At 39.4% G+C, this 24,182-nt stretch overlaps 1 protein-coding gene across 1 annotated transcript in view; it reads left to right on the forward strand.

Moving 5' to 3' along the window:
* The window catches only part of MANBA (mannosidase beta), a gene marked incomplete at both ends in the record, with an annotated part of 49,811 nt that overhangs the window by 14,530 nt on the left and 11,099 nt on the right, over positions 1-24,182 (forward strand). Inside the window, 10 exons of the mRNA XM_081999675.1 lie at positions 306-429; positions 2,865-3,040; positions 6,172-6,282; positions 11,704-11,855; positions 12,940-13,057; positions 15,909-15,995; positions 16,585-16,752; positions 19,365-19,583; positions 21,916-22,080; positions 23,874-24,018. Of these exons, the coding sequence (XP_081855801.1) occupies positions 306-429; positions 2,865-3,040; positions 6,172-6,282; positions 11,704-11,855; positions 12,940-13,057; positions 15,909-15,995; positions 16,585-16,752; positions 19,365-19,583; positions 21,916-22,080; positions 23,874-24,018 (1,465 nt within the window). The remainder of the gene's footprint in view (positions 1-305; positions 430-2,864; positions 3,041-6,171; positions 6,283-11,703; positions 11,856-12,939; positions 13,058-15,908; positions 15,996-16,584; positions 16,753-19,364; positions 19,584-21,915; positions 22,081-23,873; positions 24,019-24,182) is intronic.

Below are 24,182 nucleotides of genomic sequence, written 5' to 3' on the forward strand. Positions count from 1 at the left end.
TGTTTGTTTTTTTTTAAGTGGTGGGCTAGGTGATGTTTTGCTCTCCCACTAATATAAAATTTTGCTACATGTGGATGTTTAATACAAAATTGTATTTTTTATATAATATAGGTGGTAGCAGCAGAGTTCTGGTCAAGAAATAAGAAAAAATACTGTAGGCTCTTTTGGGTTTATGGAAATTGAAAAAATTCTTTCAGTGCATGGCAATATTTTATTTCTAGATAGCAAATAATTTTTATTTTTGGCACAGCATCAATGTCTTTGTGAAAATTAGGCAATTGTAACATAATCATTCTGTATTCCAGGAGCAGTGTTCCTTTAGTTGGGACTGGGGCCCATCTTTTCCCACTCAAGGAATTTGGAAAGATGTTAGGATTGAGGCCTATAACCATTATCACCTGATTTACTTTTCTTTGACTTCTTTCTTTGGTAAGTCGTGTTACTACTTTTTATTGTTGTTTCACATTTGGAATACAAACCATTTCATTGTTAAGCTCAATTAAATGTCAGTTTAGGAAGGGTTCTATTGTTTTGTTTTGACTTGGTGTGTAGTTCTTACCACAGCATACCCTTTTAGGTCTTGAAAGAGTACTTCAGTATAAACAGTAGTGATTAAAAGTGTTAGAATTCAGAATCTTTTTTTTTGCTTGAAGATCCCCAGATAACTGCAGAAGTATATCTAGTATAGCTGAGGTTAGCCCCTCCTCCTGTTTTGAAAAAAACCTTTTTTATTGGCATGTGTTTTCACCAAGACTCCCAATAAATATGTCGCACTTTTGTCTCACCTCCATTTAAGAGAAAGGCAAAGGTGCTACGTGAATTTAGTTTTGTGTTGGGAAAACAAATGCATGGTGAGCAGAGTTTCAAGAGTGCTGAGTTTTCAGGACACAACATGAAGTCTGAGAGAGGAAAGCAGTTGTGCTATGCAAGGATAAGTTGTTAAGGCTGCAATTTGAGAGGATAGCCTCCTGCATTCCTGCTACCTAACTTACCGAACCGGTTTCCTCCCTTGACGTGATCTTTGATTTTCCTCTCCTTTATCCAGAAGATCATTGCTGCTGAGCGAAAGTAGTTAATTTTCTGTTGAAGCTTTCTGTAAACGGTAATATGCCCCATCGTAGACCACCCGCGTGCTTTCTTTCACTGCCTGTTGAGCCCAGTCTTCAATGGAGTAAAGGCTAGCACGTGAGCCCTCTGCACTGGGTTGAATTTCAGCCCTTGGGAATAGAGTTGTTGTATATGAATAAAAGAGGAAGACGTCACTCCCTGGCTGCTTTTAAAGGTTCCCGAAATAGCTGCAGGTCTTAGCTAGAATTAACGTGACTGGAATTTCCATGGAAAGCCCCAGCACAGACTCTGTGTGCTCTCTAAAAATTACTTACAGTAAAAATCTTTTCTGGACCCTCCCACATTCCCACAACTCCACCTTCTGGTAGGTAAAGCCTTGCTCTCTGGGTAAGTGGAGAGAGCAAACCTCTTTCATTCAGTAGAGAGTGTTTTGGAACCAGAGTCAGAGCTTCAAACATAGTAACATTTGAAATATAAGGAGTAAACTAACAACTTGAACTCAAGCTGCTTATGCAGTTATATTGCTCATCCGATTTGGTGTCATAGGCTTTTGACCACTGAGTCTGTAAAAGATTCATTGTTCTTGATTTCTGTGCCTAGACCCCACAGTTCATGAAGTTAAGAGTGGGCTGGAGTTGCTACATGCCCTTGGAGGGGAGGGAAAACACACTGTAATGTCTGAGCTGGGGTGGGGAGCTGTTTTTTTAAGCCCTTCAACATTTCTGAAAATTGGTCTTCCCTGGGTAAGCTGGGTGTAATATAAACATGGAAACACATTTGTTGCTCTTCATTCTACAAAAGACACTGAAAATCACACCAGGGCTGAATGTAATTCTTTGCTTTTGGAGAGAGGTCTCTTTCTCTCCTGGAGAAAGGAAAAGTAGAACGTATACATGAAAAGAGAAAGTAAGTGATTAGTAGTTTGTGTATACAAAACGTGTCTTAGTTCTAGTTTTCCTTGTTTTCTGTTTTATTTGCTTTTGCTTAGATGTTTGTCTGTAATATTTAAAGTATAGGATTAGCAAGGCTATGTTTGTAGATAGGTAATTTAATTGCTGAAGTTAATGGGAAGTTTACATACTAATCTTGAGTAGCCTTGACCCTGGTTTGCCTTATTTAGTCAGTTCTGTAAAAGAGAGGACTGTCTGAGGTAACTGTAGAGACGTTTCAGGGAAGTCATTAACTTGTTTCCTCCACCGCACTTTGGTGGCAGAAGGGACATAAAGATACAGCCTGTCAAGTCTAGACACAATGGGCCCAATTCATCCCCAGCATAACTCCATTCATTTTGTCCAGTGACTCTGGGATGAATTCAGCCCGTTTTCTGTTAATACTGTTTTTGTTTAATCGACAAAAGTGATTGTACTGCCTTGTGATTACGATCTTTCCCAAAGAGTACCATGTTCATATGAGTGCTGACTAAAAGCAAATATAATGTCTATGGTAGTTGGTGGGGAAAAAAAAATCCTTCCTAGTGAAGTAACTGGTGTCATGGTCTCTGACTTCTGTACAGAACTCTGAAAAACCTCTGGATGGCTTTCGGATGGAAAAAAGAGAGCGTTACAAAACATAAATCATATTGCATAGTTCTCTTCTGAGTCAGCAAATGTAAACACAGATACCAAATGCACTAAACAAGAAGATTAACCTTGTAGGTTTGGTTCAAGCACAGACTGAAAGTTGTTGAATTTAATCTGAGGTGTTTGAATTGTTTCTTTGATGAGAGATCATGTTAACTACTAGATATATAAACACAGTTCCTAAATTCCCATTTTTTTACCCCTCGCTTCACTTAGTAAAGAGCTCTCAGCAGTGGAGTCTTGAAATTGAGTCCATTTTTGATGTAATCGGCTCCAAGCCAATTGCAGGTCTTGTGACTGTGAACATTCCCAAACTGCAAACACAGCAAACATTCAGTGTGAAGCTTCAACCTGGAGAAGGCAGCATTGTGCTGCTTGTAAACATCAACAAGGTAAGGAGGTGTGTGTGGAACCTTAGCCAACTGCAGAATGTTTCCCCTGGTTTCCAATGTGTCTTTCTGCCTCCATGCCAGCTATAGGCCTTTCTCCCCCTTTCTCCGCTTCCTTACTGCGTCCCTAATTTTAACAACAGTTCTGTACCCCTTACAGAATAGAAGAACAGTTCTTCTCCTCTCTTAAAAATTTATGTCTGTGGGGCTACATAGGTCAGTGTCAAAAAGATGATGAAGCCTTTCCCTTACTGCAAAACAAAAAGATCACATCATCACCAGCCACTATTAAATGAGCTGTTTGGGTAGATAACCTTTGGATACCCTGTGTCACGTCACTTAACTGGCAGTAGGTATCTCGTCTCCCATGCTATTGTTTACTGGACTGATTGGGACTAGAATATACTACAACATGCATGGTTCTGTTTTCCTGGATGAATGAGAGGAAATGTTTCTCAAACCTCTCAGTAGATACTCTTTCAGGTACGTAAAAGCAAAGGAGCCCTATAAAGAACTCATCTGGCAGTAAGGTTGGCTGAAATTTTGTGGAGTTGGACTTCCTTATGTTGCTTGTAGCCTCTTGTGTAGACAAAACTCAAGCGGAATTTTAGAGAGGTAAAGGATGCTTTAATGTGGAGGGAACTCAACTGAAAAATGATGGCTTTAGTATACAACCCAGTGATGAAAGAGGAAGGAATTGGTCTGCTTACCTTCAGAGGCTGTTGGGAAACTATCTGGTGCCAGGCTTGATTCATGATCATTATTTAACTTCTATAAAATATCTTTTATTTGTGTTTTTTTTAGAAACTGTTGAGTTTTATCATCACACGGGTGTAATTAAGAAAAGTTATATAGGCTTAAGAGATGAAGAAAATCAGTGTGTCTGTTCTAGTTGACAAATAGGGAGGTGTCTTGAATTAGGCTGTGAGCCCAGTGTGGCAAAAAGCAGCATGAACTTTGTCTTGCCTTCTTGCTCAGAGAGCAGAGCGCTAGTAGAGCTGACTGTGCAGAACTGAACCTGACAGTGGCAGGCCCAGGCCAGTGGGCAGGGTGGGAGCCCTGGCAGGCGCAGCGGAAGCTGATGGTGTTCTCCACTGGAGCCAAAAGCATAGCGGGAGCTGCCATCTGCTTCACTGCCACAGGGCAGACTTAGATTTCTGGGTGAGCGATGTGCTGTGAACAGGGATTTGGGGCTTCTGACAATTCTGGCAATTAATAACATTTGAGGGTCTGCACTCAAGCCTTTGTGTATTTTACTGGCTCTACTAATTTTCTCTATTGCTGTGTAACTCTGCATTTATTTCCCCAGTTTGAATGCATTATCTGTGTATTCTCAAGTTCTCTTGTTAGTTGAGTGGAGAAAAAGCATGTGTTAAAGGCAAGCAGGTTATTTATGTTCTAGTATGCATACTCAGTGGCTTGCATACTTATATGCTCTGTTTTATTTTGACACAAGAGCATACAAACATGATTTTTGTTACTGTTGTCATCTGAGGTGCAAGTTGCATGAGCAATTACAAAATACCCAGTTTCATTTAAAACAATCATTAGTTTCTGCTTAGCCTTTTCAGGGATTACATTAAGCAGACACTGCAGCATGAAACTTCAAAAATGATTTTGGTTTATTTAATTGCCCCACCCTCAATCTCAGAAGAAATCTATTAGTGGAGTATTACTGCAAGTTTGTGAGGAAGCACTTCCTTCAGAGCAGAGGCAACAGTGTTTTATTATTCTTTGGACAAAAAGGCTTTGCTGCATGAATTCACATCAGCTGATTTTACAAGAAGCCCTGCAATGTGTTTTCATGTATCAGTGAGTCTAACGGAGCCCTTACTCCATACAACAGACTTGTGTGGTGCATGCTAAACAGCGAGACCTCACCAGAAATTTATTTCTAGTTGAGAGCTTATTGCAGATTATGTTGCAAAGTCCGTAGGTGTTTGAGTGGTGCGTATCACCCAAGATGTGTAGCAGTCTTCCTGCAATTGCCACGCAAAGTGCTGTGTTGCTAACGTGACAGTGTTTTGCTTACCAGCTAATGGTGAGTGTGGGGATGACATCATTAGTGGCCAATGAGACACTCCCACCGTGCCAGGCAGCTGTGAGCGCTCCCTTGTTGTGGCACATGCTGATTTTTTGCTTCCATTTGATTCCGTGCAACACAGAGATTAGTACTTCTGCACAAACAGTTATGATAATTCTGTATCAGGGAAGCTGAAACGTTGGTAGATACATTCCTGATTGTGTCCAAGTATGGCTACAGCAAAGCATATTGTTGGACTGCTCTCTGGCCTCTGGCTTATTTGAAAAGATTGAGGCACTCCTTATGTGACTCTATTCAGTGCTGATCCCTCCATTGTTTGGTTGCATGCATTATTGCTTTCTTTCCACGATTTTTCTGTTGCGCACTCAACTGGCAAATGTTGGCAATAGGATTGAGCAGCAGAAGTAGGCTGCTGGAATGAAGGTATAAATATTATTCTGTGACTGGAAAAATGAGAAAATTAAATCATTCTATCATCCTAGAGGTATTTTTTTTAACGTTTGTGAAAATCATGCAGTACCAGTGACATGATTAGGAAGCATAGAGAAAAAGCAGAAAACACTGAAAAGAAAGAAAGAAACTTATAATTTGACTTAAAAGCTTGACATAAGTGAAGCAGTCAGTAGGGTCACATATTACCAAAGTCACAATTGAAAAGTGTCACCTCTGTGTGTTGAATGTTATATGTGATAGGTAAAAGGGTCAATGGAGGAAGGGTATGATACAGAGGCTAGTGAATCGTTTCTGCTGCTTACACAGATATTTGAGTTTTGGAGGAATGTTCTGTTAATATACCTCAGCTGAGGGGTAGTAGCTAGATGTGCACATGCATGTGTACGTGTGCCCATGACCTGTTGTGTACATAAGATGAAGTGACAGCCTGGACTTCAGTGAAAGAAATCATACTCCTCTCCTTAAATGATTTTTACCTCAGAGCTGCAGCTGGAGAGAACCCAGTTACCATGGCTCAGCTGAGGCACATAAACTCATTAGACTTGTGGTAATTCACTCAAAGATATCTGAGCTCCTAGGTGCATGTTATGCCTCTTTTTATACACATTGTTCTGACTATCTCCATTGTACATTCAAGAGTTCTACGGTGGAGGCTTGGTGGCCAAATGGACATGGAAAGCAAACTGGATACAACATGACAACAACTTTCATCATGGAGACAGGATACCAGATTGAGAAAGTTTCAAAGGTGAGCCCTTCAGCTTGATTACAGCTGGCATTGCACTGCTACTGTTAGGACATCTGCTCTGCTCTTAAATATTTTGCTGGATTGTAATATGCATGTGAAAATGCTGATGAGAAACGAGGTTTTTTGATGTCATGATGTATGTTTACTAGTTTTCTGGTAGCTTTAACTTGTATGCATGCCTTTATGTGCATTCAGACTGGAGGATGGCTTACAGTTAGTTGGAAACCTCAGAAAGAAAGAGAAGTTTACTTCTTATGTTTTCTATCTTAGGGAAAAAAGCACTTTTAAACTTGATATATCATGCTGATGTTTTTGTATCACGTGCTGAAAAACCCTTTTAGATTTCTATAGATTATGTGAGGGTTTATTACTTATTATACTTTTAAGTAATAAATTATTACTTATTTTTCTTGTTAATTCAATTTTTAAAAGATTTGTGGGACAGACACATTCCTAAAAAGTTAACATACATTCATTTATTAGAATGTGGTAGATGTGCTTCAGGTTTAAGAAGAGGTAACATCTTAAATATGACCATGAAAGTAATATTCAGGGATGTTTGCATAAGGGTTCCTGCAGCACACTGGCTGTATAATCATCTGCTTGTTTTTACTAAGAAGCCTAGAAGAGGTAATTTTCAATTGTCCATTGGAAAAAATCATACAAATTAGACTGGGGTCCTTATGCCACTAATATGTGGAAGCAACCAAGTAAATTTATACATTTATTAGGTGGTTCTGATGTGTGTTACTTCACTAAAAACTAATCTGGTCACCAGGCATCTAAAACTGCTATTTGCTGTAACATTTGTTCATGTGAGATATCCTATGAAAAGCAGTAGCTTCTAGAGTCCTTATAGGGCTAGCCCTTAGTTTGATTATGAAATCATAAGAGTAATTCTTTGCTATTATCAGTGATTTAATTTTGAAACAATTAAAAAAACGTACCAAATAAACACAGCATATTATGCTTGGAAAAACTGATTGTAGGAAATACAGCTGTAAAGCCTGTGAAAAGGAAAATTCTGTTGTTACTGTGTGAAAACTGCACAATGATAGGAAAATTAATTGAGTCCACTTAGGTAGTTGCATGAGGATATTTCAGAGCGCCTTATGTGGCTTATTATCATAGGGACTTCATGGTCTACAAAAGATATTCAGAGCCTCTTCTTTTTTTTCTCTTTAAGGGGAAAGAGAGGGGGAAAAAGCAAATGCACCACATAGTAGGCATTATAAATTAATCAGCATATGAAGCCTGTACAGATTCATACTGTAAAGCTCTGTCTTGGATTCTGACTGACACACTGTCCCCCACCCCCACATCCCCTGCCCAGAGCTGTACGAGTGGAAAAAGGCTCTATATGCAGTTTTTTCATGTTCTAGCACAACTTGCTGTCATGTCAGCAGGACTGAATAGCAATGTTTATATGGCTTAATAGGAACTTTGAGTAGTTCAGGAGGTACAAGCAGGGATAAATGTTCCTGAAAGTTGTTGCTCTGTTATTGCTTCTGTTGTCCACATAGTACTGTATTCAGATGGAATATATTTCCTGCCCCCCCCCCCGCCTTTTTAAAAAGAAAAAATAAGATGTGAGACATTTCACAAGTGGTTTGTCTCCATATGAGTATCTACATAACTTTGGACAGGTGAAAACTAAAGGACAAGAACTGTATATGTGGCAAAAGACAGTTTGATCTTATGGCAGATTCAGCTACCCTGAGCTTGAACTGCTCTCTGTTTTCTGACATGTTACAGTAGTCTCCAAAACATTAACTAATCCTTTGAGAAAATTTCTGGGTAGCCTCCCAGTATGTACTTATGGGAGCTCTATAGCTGTGCTGGGAACCTCTTTGGCTGAGGGAAGTACCTACTCACTCCTGTTGAGAATAGCAGAAAACCAAAACAGAATGAAGCCAACATCTAGGGCAAGGTTGGTTTTGGTTTTGTTTTGTTGTTCTATTTGAATACTTTGGTTTAGAATTTGCTTCTCAGGATGATGTGAAACAAAGCCATAGCCAGAAATTCTCTCAGAATGAAATTGGTTTACTTGAGGGAGTGTCTATCCAGTCCTGTTTGCTATTGATAAGTTGCTTTTCTTCTTGCTGTGCCTACATCAAGGAATTTATTACCTCTTCATTGCCTCAAGAGGCATTTGTTTGCTTTTCAATTCTATTTACCCTTCTTCAACACTGCAATCAGAGGTTTTTTTATTTCATGAGGCTATTTTAGTACTTGGAAGATCTTAACCTTTAGCTGTCTGTCCCTCCTTCTTTCTACACACTTCCCCCGCCATCGCCCTGGCCTTTTAGTGTGACTTCCAGAAGACTTTCCTTTTGGCTTTGTAGTCTTCACACACCTTTCATGCTGTGTGATAATTTCTTGGGTCACTGGGGCGTTTTGTGATCTTATTTCAGCTCCAGGCATCTTCATCCTTATTACTTTTCCTCCTGGAAATCTGGTCACTTAACTGGGTACAAAGCCTTTGTATGTGACTTAGAAAGACAGGTATCTGTTTCTTAATTATGCACAGAACCAGCTGATTGGTCTGTGGTGGCTAGAGAGCTGCTTCTGTGTGCTCCAAGACTGGGAGAAATGTTCAGTCCATAGGCAGCAATGTTTATCAGACAGATTTCAAGGTGGCCAAGGTCTTCGTAGCCAGAAAAGCATGCCACCAAGCATGCCAGATGCTAGTTGTCTCCCCTTGCCCTTCTTTCACCCCACAAGGCAGAAGGAAGCTGCTGTAGGAACAGGAAGAGGTGGTGTTGTACTGGGTGGGCCTCTGGGGAGCAATGGAGCGGGAACACAAAGGTACTGAACCCTGGGGGCTTGGGAATGTGAAATGGAGCTGAGGAGCTTTTCCTCTTGCCTCTGTGGTATGGGTGGACCTGGCTGGGTGTTTCAGCCTCTCATTGTTTTCTATTTGGCCAGTTGCACGAGTTCTACCTAATCATGAATACAGCAATATCACAGTACTTCTGTTAGTAATAGAAATACTCCATTACAAATGCACTCTGAGACAAACCCAGCCTGCCTGATGACATCCATTAAGAGGACCTCTCAAATACTTTAGGAGCTCCAACTATAAATTCCATTCCATTCTGTGCCACAAAAGAGAGCTACACTGGAGACTGAGTTGTCTTTCTCCAAGTAATTGAATTCACTGGAGGAAGGACAGAACTTTTTCCCTAGTGTAGTACTCATAATGTATTTTTTCTTTTGTAGCCTTCAGTAGTTAGGGTAACTGTGAAAGTTGTATGACATACTGGTTATTTTTTTAATTCAACTTCTCATGTTAAAATAAATCTGCAAAATTCTAGGAATGGGTGTAAGACTCTTGTCCTAAAGCTAAGTTCATCATGCTGGTCTATATTCAACCAACCCAGTGTGCAGTGGGATCACAGTAGAAAAAAGGCAGGGCACACTGTGCTCAGCACATGTATGTACGCAGAGATATTGGACAGAGAGTCTGAAATGTCCTCTCAGTGGTCTGACTGTAGTTTTTCTCTAGCTGGGAGTTTCTTCAGTGGTACAGATGCTGAGCCCCACTTGCCACTTGACCCACTGTTGCCCCTGGGGCAAACCTGTAAAAACACTGCAGGACTTGGGGCAAGTCCCATTTTTTAAATTAATTTAATTTCTGTGTTTTGGTCATTGCCATGAGGCAGAGGGGTTTAGTCTGAGGTCAGTGATCTGCAGCCTCCACTCCCGCATCTAATTTGTCATGTGCATTGGCTTTGTCCAGGTGTTTAATAACTGTCCAATTGACTAAGAAGCACCAAAGAGGAAGCAAAAAAAGCCATGATTTTCTTTGTCTTGGCTACCACTAAAAATAATTTTCTGTGTATCTATATGGTTTTTGATAAGCTGAAAGTTTAAAAAACACAGTCCCACAATGGGATTAGTCATTTCCCATTTGAACTTCAGCCTTGTCTGGTGTGTGAAATAAAAAACTACATTTTAACTTAGGTATATCACTCGCACTTAATTAGGTTAAATTTAGTCTGATTTACTGACAGATACTCATCTCAACTGTAGCTTGTGGCAGAGAAAGAACAGGCTGTACGCTACAAGCTGACCTTTTTAAAAGGTATAGCTAATAGTCATCTGAGGGAGGAGTGGTTGCTATCATAGGGGTAGTCTAGAAAAAATGAAGATTGTGCCCTCCTGACCAAAACTTGTTGCTTGGTGTGACTTGGCTGAAATTTGCTATTAGCTTTACTTCACTTAATTTCCCAATTTTCTCCCTGTGACAATGAGGGACAGGTACCAGAAAGAGAGAGAGGTTTTTTTCTGGCCTAGCTAAGTTGAACTGGAACAAGGACGCAGGAGAAAAAGAAGTCTAAAGCCTCCCTGAAAGAGATGTTTTCTGTAGCACTTTGCAGCTGTGCAGGAGCCTAACATGGCAGGTGCTCTGCATCTGCCCCAAGCCAGGTGGGCAAGACCCCACTTGGGGGCAGTGCAAAGTATTATTGTAGTCAACTAACTGTTCTGTCATGACTGTGGAATTGACTGTGTTTATGTCAGTGCAATCAGGATACCCCTCAGAGCAGCATTTGTTGCTTTGACTGAAGTAAAGTCCCAGAAAATGTTCAGAATGATTTTTTTTTTTTGACAACTTTTCTTCCACCTGCAGCAGGAAGAAGGAATGTTTTCTTGTTTCAGCATCTGCAGTACGCAATACCAGATACAGGCTGAAAGAGCAGCTGTATAAGTTTAGCTTCTGCTTGAGCTATGCTTTTATCTGGACTGACCTTTAATACCTTACAGAGAGTTTAGTGGTTATCTCGCTGAACTGGTCTTTCTGAAACCTTATTGCTGATCATGCTGTTCAAACACAGCTGCAATGGCCAGAGGGCTCTTCACTTCCAAACTGGCATTTGTGTTTGCATGCCCATCTTTTTCTCTTTAATTGCTACAACTATTAAAATGTATCATTTCAGGGCAGCAAAAGGAGGCGATCTTGCTTTTACTGGTTGAACCTGAAGCTGGGAGTTTAGGGACAGGATTTACAGCTGTGCTGCTGCAGTATCCTCTGTAAGGAGAAAATTTCAGATTACATGGTGTGTCTGATCTAATGCAACCCCTGTATTCCTTTTGCTAGTCCTCATCTGGACTTTTGACTGCATTCTGCAGCAAGCAAACATGCACCTTCTCTTGCGTATACATGCATGTGCATTGTTGTTTGCGCATGCTTGCTTTCTCTCTTAACATGATATTGAACAGGTTTATAGGATGGATTATTTTTAGCCCTGCTACAGTACATTTTTAATCAAGCAGGAATTTGGAGATGAGACAATGTCTTTTGACTCCTTGATGAATTCTAAGCTGTTAGGCTTCAGCTGAATCCCTTTTGTAATGGTTTTCTTTCTTTATTTTGTTTTATTTTTGTCTGCTTTAAATCTAAGTTTCATGTCTTCACAGGCCTATTTTCGGACAGTAGAACTTGTTCAGGAGCCTATTCCTGGCTCACCAGGTCTGAGTTTCTACTTCAGAATCAATGGCCGACCCATTTTCATTAAGGGCTCAAACTGGATTCCAGCAGATTCTTTCCAGGACAGAGTGACCTATGACACGTAAGCCACATTTGATGTTCTCTAAGAAGAAAGGATCATGTTTTCCTCCTCCTCATTCTCTATCCACCCTCTATCAAAGGGTGGCATTAGTAAGTGAAACTCCTTTCAAGGTAGGACACTAATTATTGTGAGTTGGAGGTCTCAGAATTAGGGCTTAATTAACATTAATAGATTTGAGCGATGTTCAAGGCATGTAAGTGCAATAACTGGTGGGAAGGTGGTTGCTTGCTGTCTACAGGTTACTGTCCTTTTGGGTATTTTTAGGGATGATCCTCGGGCTGATGCTATTTCTTGGGACATGGTCTTTGGTACTTGGAGGAAGTGCACTTCAGCCATGTCATAACCCATCTCGTGCAGGGAGACATAGGTGCACAGTAGCCTCTCTCCCTTTTCCCCGCTCTGGTCCAGGCTCTTGGATTTCAATGACACAGCACCCTAGAGATGCAGGTGGGATGGGAGCCGTGCTGTACTTTGACTTTGCTTTGCTCTGGGTAGCTGGGGAAATGGGACAACGGGGCATGCTGCAGTGTGCAATCACATGCAATTTAGAGGCTGCCAGCACGATTAAGAAAAAACTAATGGAGCCTGAATCCCTTAAAAGAGATGCAGAGTCTGCCTCTTACTCCTCCCTTCTCGCTGTGCATTGAGAAGAGAATATTGATTTCTGAACGTGTTTAAAAGGATTTGAATTCAAGTGATTGATATTTAAAGCAAGTAATACTTAAGGAGAGAAGAACAACCTGATTAATAAAATACAGTATTTTTAAATCTGGTCCTGCCAATACTTCTGTAAAAACACTTACTTGCATGTGTCACTCCATCTATTTTGTGTTAACAGGACCAAGTGACTTTTTCTGCACAAAAAATTGCTTTTTCAGAGCTCTGTCCAGACATGCAGACTTAGAAGGTATCAAAATAGTCTGGTTTCTATCAGAGTTAGAAGTCTTAGATTGCCTGCTAATGATGAATGTTCGGGTTTTTGTTTTGGGTTTTGGTGTGGGGATTTTTGTGTATATAACCTTAGAAACTCCTAAGTGATACAGTTTCACAAAACTTGTATAAATCTTCTTTTTGTATTTGACAGATTATGGCTACTCCTGAAGTCTGCAGCAGATGCTAACATGAATGCACTCCGGGTTTGGGGAGGAGGAGTATATGAACAAGATGAATTTTACGATATTTGTGATGAAATAGGAATAATGGTAAAAACAATAAACACAGAACGGTTATTTAAAAACTGTCAAGAACTTGTAAATAAAAATCCACTCTAAATGAACAAAAGAAGAAAATTAATACCTAAGTTCTAGCCATCTTTCCAAAGGACATGGTAGAGTACCAACCTGAGAAGTCAGATCAACCTGATTTTTTTTATTTTTTTATTTATTAAATTAATCGGAATGATTCTTGATTACTCAGGGTGTCTGTTGAAACTGGAAGTGGTATTTTGGAGACTTTATATTAGACCTCCAGTTTGTATTTTCTCTTGTAACTAGGGCTACAACTCTGTTGCTCACTCATCCCCACTTCTCTTCCCAGCCCAGAATCTGACCTTCATCTCCCTTTCCTTTTCTCCCCCCGCCCCGCGCCCTTACATTTCCCAAAATCAGAGCAAAAGGACTATGGCTTTAACCTTCTGTCTTCTAGCTCATTTCAGACCAAAACTCTCATCTCTATGTACTGTACCTCTCTACCAGTTCTACATTTCCTACTCTTGGGAAGGAATGAGAGAAGAAATGAATGGCTGAGGGACTGGTACTAGTGATGTCACTTAACACAGGAAGATGTTTACACCGTAATGATGGCCACAGTAGAAGAACTTTTGTGGACTGTAGACATCAACAGAGACTTGCAACACTCAGTCAAATAGTTGCGAAACAAGTAGTGCATGGGAAGGGGGTTATTCTCAAGATCAAATAATTTTTTTTTTTCCACAGCAGCCAGACTGTGGGGCCCTGTAGCTGTGTTTAGGGCTTACTCACATGAGAATAGTCCTGCTGAAGAATCCAAGTGCTTGAGTATATGCCCCAGATTGAGAGCAAAGGTCTTGCAATCTGACCTCAATAAGGATTTAAGGCCTGCTGTATTTGAGTTTTGATCTTTCAGCTACTTCTGAGTTATTAAAACACTAAAGAAGGTAGCCACACTTTTCTCTGCTGCAGAAATTGATTTTATTTCTCTTAGAAGTATTTTCTCCTTTATAGCAATAGCTGAAAAGGTTTGGGGTTAGTTATGTTTTTTCATTTAAACTTTTTAAACACAAATATTTAACTTGGCCTGTAGCCAAGCATGGAAGGCCTTATCCGAAGGGCCATTTTGAACAAGCTATAATTGAGTATAAATGCAGCTGTAAGGGGAACACCTGCTGCAAACACTGATAATCCTAGATGAGTACCTTTGATTGTATGAGCTTGGAGGCACATGTTAATGAATTTTGATGAAATAGTGACTAGATGAGTGAAGGCAAAGTTACATCTGGTATTAAAATCCCAAGAAGTGTGTTTAGTCTTACTCTACAGCATAAAAAGCACATAACAAAATTGATACCTTGTTGCTTTCTGCTGTGTGTGCTTGAAAAAAATTAAATGTTACATCTATTTTAGTCATCTGAATGAGTGCCCTGATTTCCAGGGTTTCTGAGCACTTACAGTTCTTTCATTTTTGACACTAGGCACCTAAGTAGGCCACTTAGATCTGTGCGTGTACAGTGCTTGTTTTAGATTTTATTTAGCATCCAAAATAGCATGTAGATGCAGAAAATCAGACCTTTATTCTGGAGGGGGTGGTGCTGGAGGCTTTTGCATTTGTTTCTTCTGATGGTCTTGCAAAGGCTTAAAAGCACATTGGAGTCAAACTGTGCTTAAGCTTACTGAGGGAAATAATGAGAGAAAGTTTCTTTCAATAGCGAGTTTTGACTCTACACAGTCACTGAAGGATTCTGAGTGGTTCTTCAGTGATAGCTTTGCTTTTTTTGTACAGTGCTAGGAGTGTAACAGTTATTAATGTATCCATTACCTCACACTGTCCGGTTCCCTATCTTCAGTTTTCTTCGGGAATGTGTGCTGAAGAGTCATGGAAAAGCATGTTTTCACTGCAGGGAAAGTGCAATTGTATGAGGAGCTGGTCTGGTGCTTTCTGTTGTTTATGTAGTGTGGTGTTCAGAAAAGTGTAGTGTCCTACAGACCCCTTTGGGTTAATGTGCTCCTTCAAGAGGTCTTTCCATTATCATTTGAGATAGACTATCAGGAGTCTCAAAGTTACAGCAATTTGAAAAACAGAACAGGTAAAACAAGAAATCTTACCCATCTCATTGGGCTTCTTCCTTTCCCCTTTCTTGTAATTCTTCTCCTTCAAGGTACAAATGGAGTTCATTGTTGAATTGAAAGGCTTGCTGTTCTCTAGTGGTATCTACTTGATCTTTCTTTGAAGAGAAAGATCAATGTGGTGTTAGAGGATCTAATTTGTTTCTGCCCCTCTTACTGGGTAAGATATGATCTCTTTAAGATCAGTTTGTGCATTTGGTATGGAAGTGTTTTGTTAACAAGTAGACTTGAACATCTGTTAAGTGTGCTCAGTACCACGTCAGAAGAATTACTGTCTCTTTTTAATAAATAATGGGGATTTGGTGTTACACCTGCAAAGTAGTAAACACAAAATTGTTCTGTTCAGCTGGAGATTGCCTCACATTCACGTTTGAGCAGTGCACAGGTTCCAGTTATTCCATTGACGCTTATTGAAGTCCATCTACTGAGCCATATTGCACTCAGTATTCCACTGAAGGCTGTCAGGATCTGATTCCTAGGGGTAAATATTTTGTAACTCTGATATTGAGGAAAACCACAGTGGACTATGCACATAGTGAACTCCATGGAGGATATGATTGTTTTGGTGATACTTTCCAAGAATAGCAAATAGAACATTTCGGTTTAATTCTTTTTGAGATAAATAACTGCAGTTGGAACAAAGGATTGTGAATCCAAATAACTATATATTTTTCAAGTATTTAAAATTATTTGCTAACAGATTTCTTTTCATTTGTTTTTCTTTTCCCTGTAGATTTGGCAGGATTTTATGTTTGCATGTGCGCTATATCCAACTGACCAGAATTATTTAGAATCCGTAAGAGCAGAAATTTCTCATCAGGTATTTTGTCCATGTGTCAAAATTCTATTTTCCATTGCCTATTTTTGATTGACTGACTTTATAAGTTGGCTTTCAAAAAATGCTTTTTGGGAGTGTTTGTTAGCATACCTTTATGCAGCAGACACAAAATGTAACCTGGCTAAATCCTCTTTAACTTAATTGCAGAAGCAGTCAGTCAAGCAGAGGTACAGGCCTTCCTCATGTCCAGACTGCCCTCTTCTCAAGAATGTTTAAGAGCATTCACTGAGAGTGAGCTCTAATGATTGCAACATGCCTTAGCAGAGAATTTATCATTCACATGTGGCTGAGTAGATGAGGATGGAGGTACACATGTGCATATGGTGGATATATGTCAGCATGCATATTAAAAGTTTGCCCCCTCTAAGTGTACATTATAAAAGTTTGAACCCGGTGGAGAGCTGAGGGAATACTGAACAGTGTGGGTAAAAACAGGAACTGTAGGCTCAGCATATGTTATATGCATGTGGACTTGTAATTCAAGTATTAAGAAAGTGTTTTGTTTTTTTTTAAATTTATTTTTAAGACAATTGATTTTGCTTGACTTCTGAAACTGTAAGTTGTATTTCAGGTAAGGCGTTTAAAATCCCATCCATCAATTATTCTGTGGAGTGGTAACAATGAAAATGAAGCAGCAATTGCAAGCAACTGGTTCTCCATACCTTATGCTGACAGAGAAGTCTATATTAAAGATTATGTTACGCTTTATGTGAAGAACATCCAAGAAATAGTTCTTACTGTAAGTGATCTCAAGAAACTGTAGGGGGATATGGCTTGGCAAAAGGTTTTAATGTTTGCAATTTGAGCAACTTGGGATTTTTTAAAAATTGGGCAGGGGGGGAAGGGGATGAAAAACAGCACATTATTGAGGAATTGCACTTTTGAGGCTCTTGTAAACAACTCTCTAAGCTCAAGGGTTATCCTTAAATTAAAACAAACCACAAAATTACTTAACATCTTGAACACCTTGTGATATGTAAAGGAAGACTTGAAAATGTAGTGGATCTTGCTTCTTTTTTCCTTCCTATTTTTAATACCTCCACAAATGCCTTCACTTTCAGTGGACAAAAATTAACTTGTCCATTAATTAATTCATCTAGATGATCGGATTTCCTTTATCCTGGTTTTGTTGAAGGATACTGTAAAAAGGATTTAACAATCCTCGGGCCTTTTAATAGCAGTTGAAGAAATTCGTAATGATGTGTGCCTTCTCTGTATTTAACTTAACAAGATTTTTGGCTTAAGCAGGTTAAACAAAAGCTATGCTAAACATTGTCTTCATGCTGTGTAGTCATTCTATTGTGTGGTTTTGAAAAACAGACTAATGGTATTTTACAGAAAGCAAAATAAAATACTTTGAGATAAAACTTAAACTGTGAGCATGCAGACCAGGAGCACCTGGAATCCATGATGAAGTCTACTGTGGTTTGGCACTACCCATTTTGCACAGCTTTGGTAGTTTTATTTCTCCTCCTAGAAGTATTGCAGTTCTTCATTATTTAATGGAATCTGTTAACTAACTTTTATGTGTGTATGTGGAGTGAAATTGATTTAGAAGTCCCAAACTGATGTTGCATAACTGTATAGGGATTAACAAACAATGCCTGAACCATGGATGAGTATTCTAAACTCCCCTGTTAGCTAAGAGACAAAATGTTGCAAGAGTTTTGTCCAGTTAGAACTTCCCGCGTCAACAAGAGTATGAGTTTTTGTTAAATGCTAGAAATGCTAGTGGCCTTTTCCTACACAGTTATCCCTTGTATAGTATGATCTTATTGACTTCAGGGTATGATAATTTTAGTCTAATCTCTGTCCTTTTCAGGATGAGATACATTTCATGTTATGAGCCTTATGACCTGAAGTTTCCCTTTGCTAAGACAGGCACTCAGTATGTATTATTGCTCGTTATTGGAGGCTACTGCCATTGTCAGAGTAGTTGTAGTCTGAGAATTTAGAATACCTTTCTACTGGAAATGTTGCGCAACCAATAAAAATGAGGCCAGGTTTGAAAGAACCTGCTGAAAAGGATCCTGTTCTTGAGGACAGTGATGCATTCTAAATGGTAATGGCATCTTATATTCCTGCTTAACATCTTGATCCTAGATTTCTATACTTCAGTTAGGTGTTTTGGAACTGAGTTGTTTGCAAAAGTATGCTGTGGTGTTTCTGTGATTAGCTACATGAGGTGGATGGCCAGTGCATGTGCAGCAAAGTGAGGTGTTCTGGCTTGATACTGTTTTTTAGTTACAGTTCACTTGTTGCTGTCCAAGATGGACCCTCTTTTATTTTAAACCCATTGAATAACTATTTTGAGCTGCAGAAGGAACCATACAGTGAAATAATTTCAGGTCCCATGTAATACAAGCCAGCTGAGGAAACCTGTAAATAGTAGCTGTACTGGACTGTATAACTTAAAAAGACTCTGAAGTTTGAGCCAGAGACTTCAGGGAATGCAGGCTATCCTGTAGTAAGTTGTTTCAGTTGATTACTCATGTCAACAACAACAAAAAAAAATAGATGGGGGGACGGGTCTATTTCTTAAAATGAAGAACATGTCTAAGTGCTTGCTGTATTGGAGCCAATTGCTGTAACCTGTGACTTGGTAACTAACTCAGGCCTCTATCTTATTACAAGTAGGATGCTAAATGAGTTATACCTGCAAAAGAATTCCTTCAGTACTTTGTAGGGTACTGCTAAAAGATTGATTATACTAAATCTATTGAGGCTATAAATAAAGGCAGCTCTGAACAATTTGAAATGTAACCCTTCTTATAGTCTAATCTATTTTAACATGCAGAGCCAGCCAAAATGACAATAACCTGCAATGCTACCATACAAGCATTAGTAGCAGAATACCCTGGCTTTGTTAGGACTAAATTTAGATGACTACTTAATAAGAAAGGGGAAAATCATGGCCTTGTTCCTGCAAAAGCACTGCAAAAGTAATGATTTTCCGTAAAGAAGTCACAGTACTCAAATATTCATGTTCCTTGAGTTTATTTTTCACAAGGGACACTTTAAATAGCTTTCATTAAGAATTTAGAAGCACATAAAGACAGAAATCTCTTGATGTGAGGAGAGAATCCCTTAGAACAGCAGAGCAAGCAGTATCATGCCCAGCTGTCCTCCAAGAACATAAATAAGAAGCTAATTAAGCAAGTAAAGATGATGAATGTCAGGACACAAAGCAGAATGTTTTCTAGGTGGTGACTCAGAAATTTGGAAAAGGCATGTTCTCCCTTGTCCCCCCACTTGTTTTTTCCAAAATGTGGTCTATATATTCAGATGATAAAAGCCAATCACTTTGAGAGCGTTGTGTTGTGGTTTTTGTTTTTTTTTTTTAAATCCCAGGAAGATAAAAGTCGTCCTTTTATTGCATCCAGTCCCACCAACGGCTTGGAGTCAGTTAAAGAAGGTTGGCTCTCCCAGAATCCTTATGATACCCATTATGGTGACACTCACTTTTATGACTATAGCAGTGACTGCTGGAACTGGACAGTGTATCCTAAAACTCGTTTTGCTTCAGAATATGGATTTCAATCCTGGCCTTCCTTCAGTACAATTGAAAAGGTAAGACTGGGCTTCCACACGTTACGGTCCCCTCTGCCCTCATTTAGTGAGGACAATGAGTCTCTTCCCAACAAACTACAGTGTCCAAACTGTAGTTGGTATAATACGTTGTTTGGTGTGGTATGGCACAGGTGGGATAGAGGTGTGTGCTGGTGTGGAGGGAGGGGATGAAACTGGACTGTTTCCATCCTCAGTGTTCAATATAATTTGCCTTGATGTTGCAAGAGGAACTAAGTTTATATGAGAGGCTATTATAAGACTATTCATTTTAATAGTAATTCTACTTAATACATAGCTTAGTAATGATTGCCTAATATTTGTTTCCTTTTGCTATGTCTAAGGATATGTGTTCATTTAGAAACAGAAGAAACATGACAAATGAATTGTGATGAATTCTAAAACATAATGATTTTTATAATTTTTACCGATTTCTTTTACTTAAATAATTTGTTTCTTTATGTATTGCATATAAGAGGATTTGGTTTTGTCTCCTGTTGCATTTAGATATTGCATATTCTATCTATTTATCCAGTTGGAGCAGACATCTATCATGCAGTTTGTCCATTTGTTCAGAGAGACATGAATATCCTGTTGATACTCATGCATGCAACTAAAAGGAGTTCAGAACATTCCTTTCAATTTGCTGGCAAAGTATATTATCTGAGACATAATCAGTACATTCACCTATACTAATAACAATGAAAATTGTTAAATCCAGCCTAAAAAGGAACTAATTTAAATAAAAATATTTTATAGAGACTGTAATTACAGTGAAAGCTTGACAATAATAACTGTATGAGCTATGCTGCATTGTTGTCCTTAGGTGAAGAAAAAAAAAAAGTTTTATGATCATTTGTTTTCAGAGGCAAGTTTTGAAAATATACACATTATTATAATTTATAGCCCTACTAACTTCTGTAACTTTTATGCCTAAATGTGTTTGACTAGAGTACATTCTTCCATCTTAATCTATGGTGTTTCTGATTTACTATGAATGCAAGCAAACCTCTGAGTTCCCTTGCCCAAACTGAACCTTAGGGTAAATAAGTTAAATACCATTGAGCCAAAAGTAATTCTTCTGGGTTCAACAGCAAAGTCTGTTTTCATTTATTTTTGCAAGGAGTATAAGCAAAGGGTGTCAAAATCCTTGTATGACTGCATGAGGCACTGTAGAAATATACTATGAATTTTAAAGGCTTTGGATGATGTCAGTAGGCTGTATCCACTGGATATCCTTTACTGAATATCCTGTCAGTCATTAAATGCACTTTTTGCCTTTTCATAGAATCATAGAATAGTCTGGGTTGGAATAGACCTTTAAAGGTCACCTAGTCCAACGCCCCTGCAAAGAGCAGGACATCTTCAACTAGATCAGATTGCCCTGTCCAACCTGACCTTGAATGTTTCCAGGGATGGGGCATCTACCACCTCTCTGGGCAACCTGTGCCAGTGTTTCACCACCCTTGTGAAAAATTTCTTCCTTATATCAAGTCTAAATCTACCCTCTTTTAGTTTAAAACCATTACCCCTTGTCCTGTTGCAACAGGCCCTGCTAAAAAGTCTGTCCCCATCTTTCCTATCAAGCCCCCTTTCTCAAGTACTGGAAAGCTGCAATAAGGTCTCCCTGGAGCCTTCTCTTCTCCAAGCTGAACAACCCCAACCCTCTCAGCCTGTCCTCACAGGAGAGGTGTTCCATCCCTCTGATCGTTTTTGTGGTCCTCCTCTGGACCCACTCCAACAGGTCCATGTCTTTCCTGTGCTGAGGGCTCCAGAGCTGGATGCAGTACTCCAGGTGGGGTCTCAGGAGTGCAGAGTAGAGGGGCAGAATCACCTCCCTTGATCTGATGCAGCCCAGGATATGGTTGGCCTTCTGGACTGTGAGTGTACATTGCTGGCTCGTGTCTAGCTTTTCATCCACTGGTACCCCCAGGTCCTTCTTGGCAGGGCTGCTCTCAATCCCTTCATGCTTCAGTCTGTATTGATACTGAGAGTTGCCCTGACCCAGGTGCAGGACCTTGCACTTGACCTTGTTGAACCTCATGAGGTTCACATGGGCCAGTTCCTCAAGGTTGTCCAGGTCCCTCTGGATGGCATCCTGTCCCTCAGGCATGTCAACCGCACCACTCAGCTTGGTGTCTTCTGCAAACTTGCTGAAGGTGCGCTCGATCCCACTGTCTGTTCTTACTGATGAAGATACTAAACAGTACTGGTCCCCCTACAGACCCCTGAAGAAAACCACTTGTCACTGGTCTCCATCTGGATTTTGAGCCATTAACCACTACCTGATCATTCTGAGATAATGCTGATCTCTTACTTTTGTGTTTTTTAAAAGGTTTCCTCCACTGAGGATTGGTCCTACACAAGCAATTTTTCTCTCCATCGACAACACCATGAAAACGGGAGTGATCAGATGCTTCAACAGATCAGGCATCATTTCAAGCTTCCCCAGAGCACAGATAACATAAAAAAATTCAAAGATATGATTTACCTCACTCAGGTAACAGTGATGTCTTCAATATAAGTAGCCATCAATACCTGCTCCATTAGATACTGTCAGCAGTTAAAACTGGGCCTATTCTGTTAGGTAATGCTCAGTCATACAGAAAGTTTCTCCACTGAAGCATTGGAGAGTGTAGTTTAATTTGGAACTAGCTTGTCTCTCATTTATTAGCGAGAGCCTCCAATTTTCATCATAGTCATCCTTTGATCAGCTGGAATACTTCTCAGGGAATTTCCTAGAAACTGACTCAACTGGGAGAAAGACCGGCTGTGTGTGCTGCCTTGGTCCCTGTCCCCTCATGCAGCTGGCTGGGGATGCAAGGGATGTTGTGGTCTTCCTTGGGACACGATTATTCCTAGTGCTATACTGTTACTCTCTGTTCCAGGGTGGGTATATTTTGTTCTTCAGGAGGCCCCTGTAGGCTTACTGATTTGATTTTTGCCACAAGAAATGCGTGAGTTTTTGAAACAAGATTGTTTCTAGAGAATGCAGTTCTCTACGAATGGGATTATTAGTAGCTTTTATTTTGTTATGGACTCAGATGATGATATTTTACAGAATCCTTTTTTTTTCAGATTAGTAGGTTATGTTTTGCTCTTCATCCTTAGTAGTTTACCTCATGCTTGTTTCTTTCTTTGTGATTTCTACGTGACTTTTAAATGATGTTAAGTAACATTTTAATGCTATTAGGCAAGCTTAAAGTACTGTTACTTTTTGTTGTGTTCCAAGAATTTCAGAAATGCTCTTTATGGAAATAACTGCCCATTCACTAAGTTTTTAATGTTTGAGAGCTGCTGTCAGCAAGTTTATATAAAGACAAAACAGCTGGAGAACTTCAGGCACTGATGACAAGAGAACAAGGATAGATGATGCTGTGAAATTGAAAACAGGGGTAAAACTTGCACAGTGAGGTCCTGACTCAAAAAGCTATGAGAGTTTCTGCAGGGTTAAGTCTGTCAGGGCATTATGAACAGGTTAAACAATTTAAGAATACCAAAATAAGGATAGCAAAAAAGGTTAAGGAGAGTAAACTTGGCCCTAGTGGTTAACTACAAGTGTTATCTTTACCTTTTGAGTTGTCCTTAATTTTTTTTAAACTTTTTCCTTTATTTTGAGACTTTCTTTTAATACCTCCCCAGCCTAGTAATATGCTTTGTGAAGAAAAAAAAAAATCAGGTTCTTTGCCTTCTACTGAGAACTTGGCCAATGAAAAATTTGGAAAAGTGTTTTTTAAAAACAAAGTGGGGAAGGAGAGAAGTGGGAGTGCAGGTAAAAAAGCTTGCTCTTTTGGTGCACAATTTTGACTGAAATTTTTTTTTTTTACACAATTTTTATACAGACTGTATACTGGGAATGTGTGTTATATGTTGAGTATAGGGATATGGACATCATGGTAGTGTATACTGGAGGTTGTGCAGCATAATGTCATTTTGCAACTCTTGGGGGTTTTTATTTACATTAATTAAAAAAAAAATTATTTTTATTTCCCTTATCTTCCATTTGCCTTTCAAAGACCCTGTTGCCCAGTGATCATCACTGGATGGAAGGCAGGAAGTAGCCCCTACAGAGTTTCTCTAAAGATACTGCTTGTAAAGCTGTTGGGAGCTGCTAGGAATAGATCTTCAAGCAGAGGCCCGCTGCACTGCAGGTGTATACTCTTGAAGGCTCAAGTTTAAAGTTATGTGCCATTGCTGTGAAGTCTGTGTTATATAATATACACGCATGCTTTGAAAGTAAAATACAAAATACTATACATAACTTTCTTTTTTTTAATGTGTGTGTTGACCAAGGTGATGCAAGCTCAGTGTGTAAAGACAGAAACCGAATTCTATCGTTTTAGTCAAAGTGAAATAATCAAGGGAGAAGGACACACAATGGGAGCTCTGTATTGGCAACTCAATGACATTTGGCAGGCACCTTCATGGGCTTCCTTGGGTAAGTTTTGTGACAGTCTGGTAAAAAGCACCAACTCTCGTTTTTCTCATCTTGAAGTATCAGAATAAGAAGTATGACTCTATCCTTTCTCTTGGGCATCTTTGCAAACTTTGAATACATTTCTGTCTGTCCTTTAAAAATGCTTTCTGGAAAACTGTTTTTCA

The sequence above is a fragment of the Phaethon aethereus genome (assembly GCF_964289735.1).
Source record: "Phaethon aethereus genome assembly, chromosome: 4".
Lineage (NCBI taxonomy): Eukaryota > Metazoa > Chordata > Aves > Phaethontiformes > Phaethontidae > Phaethon > Phaethon aethereus.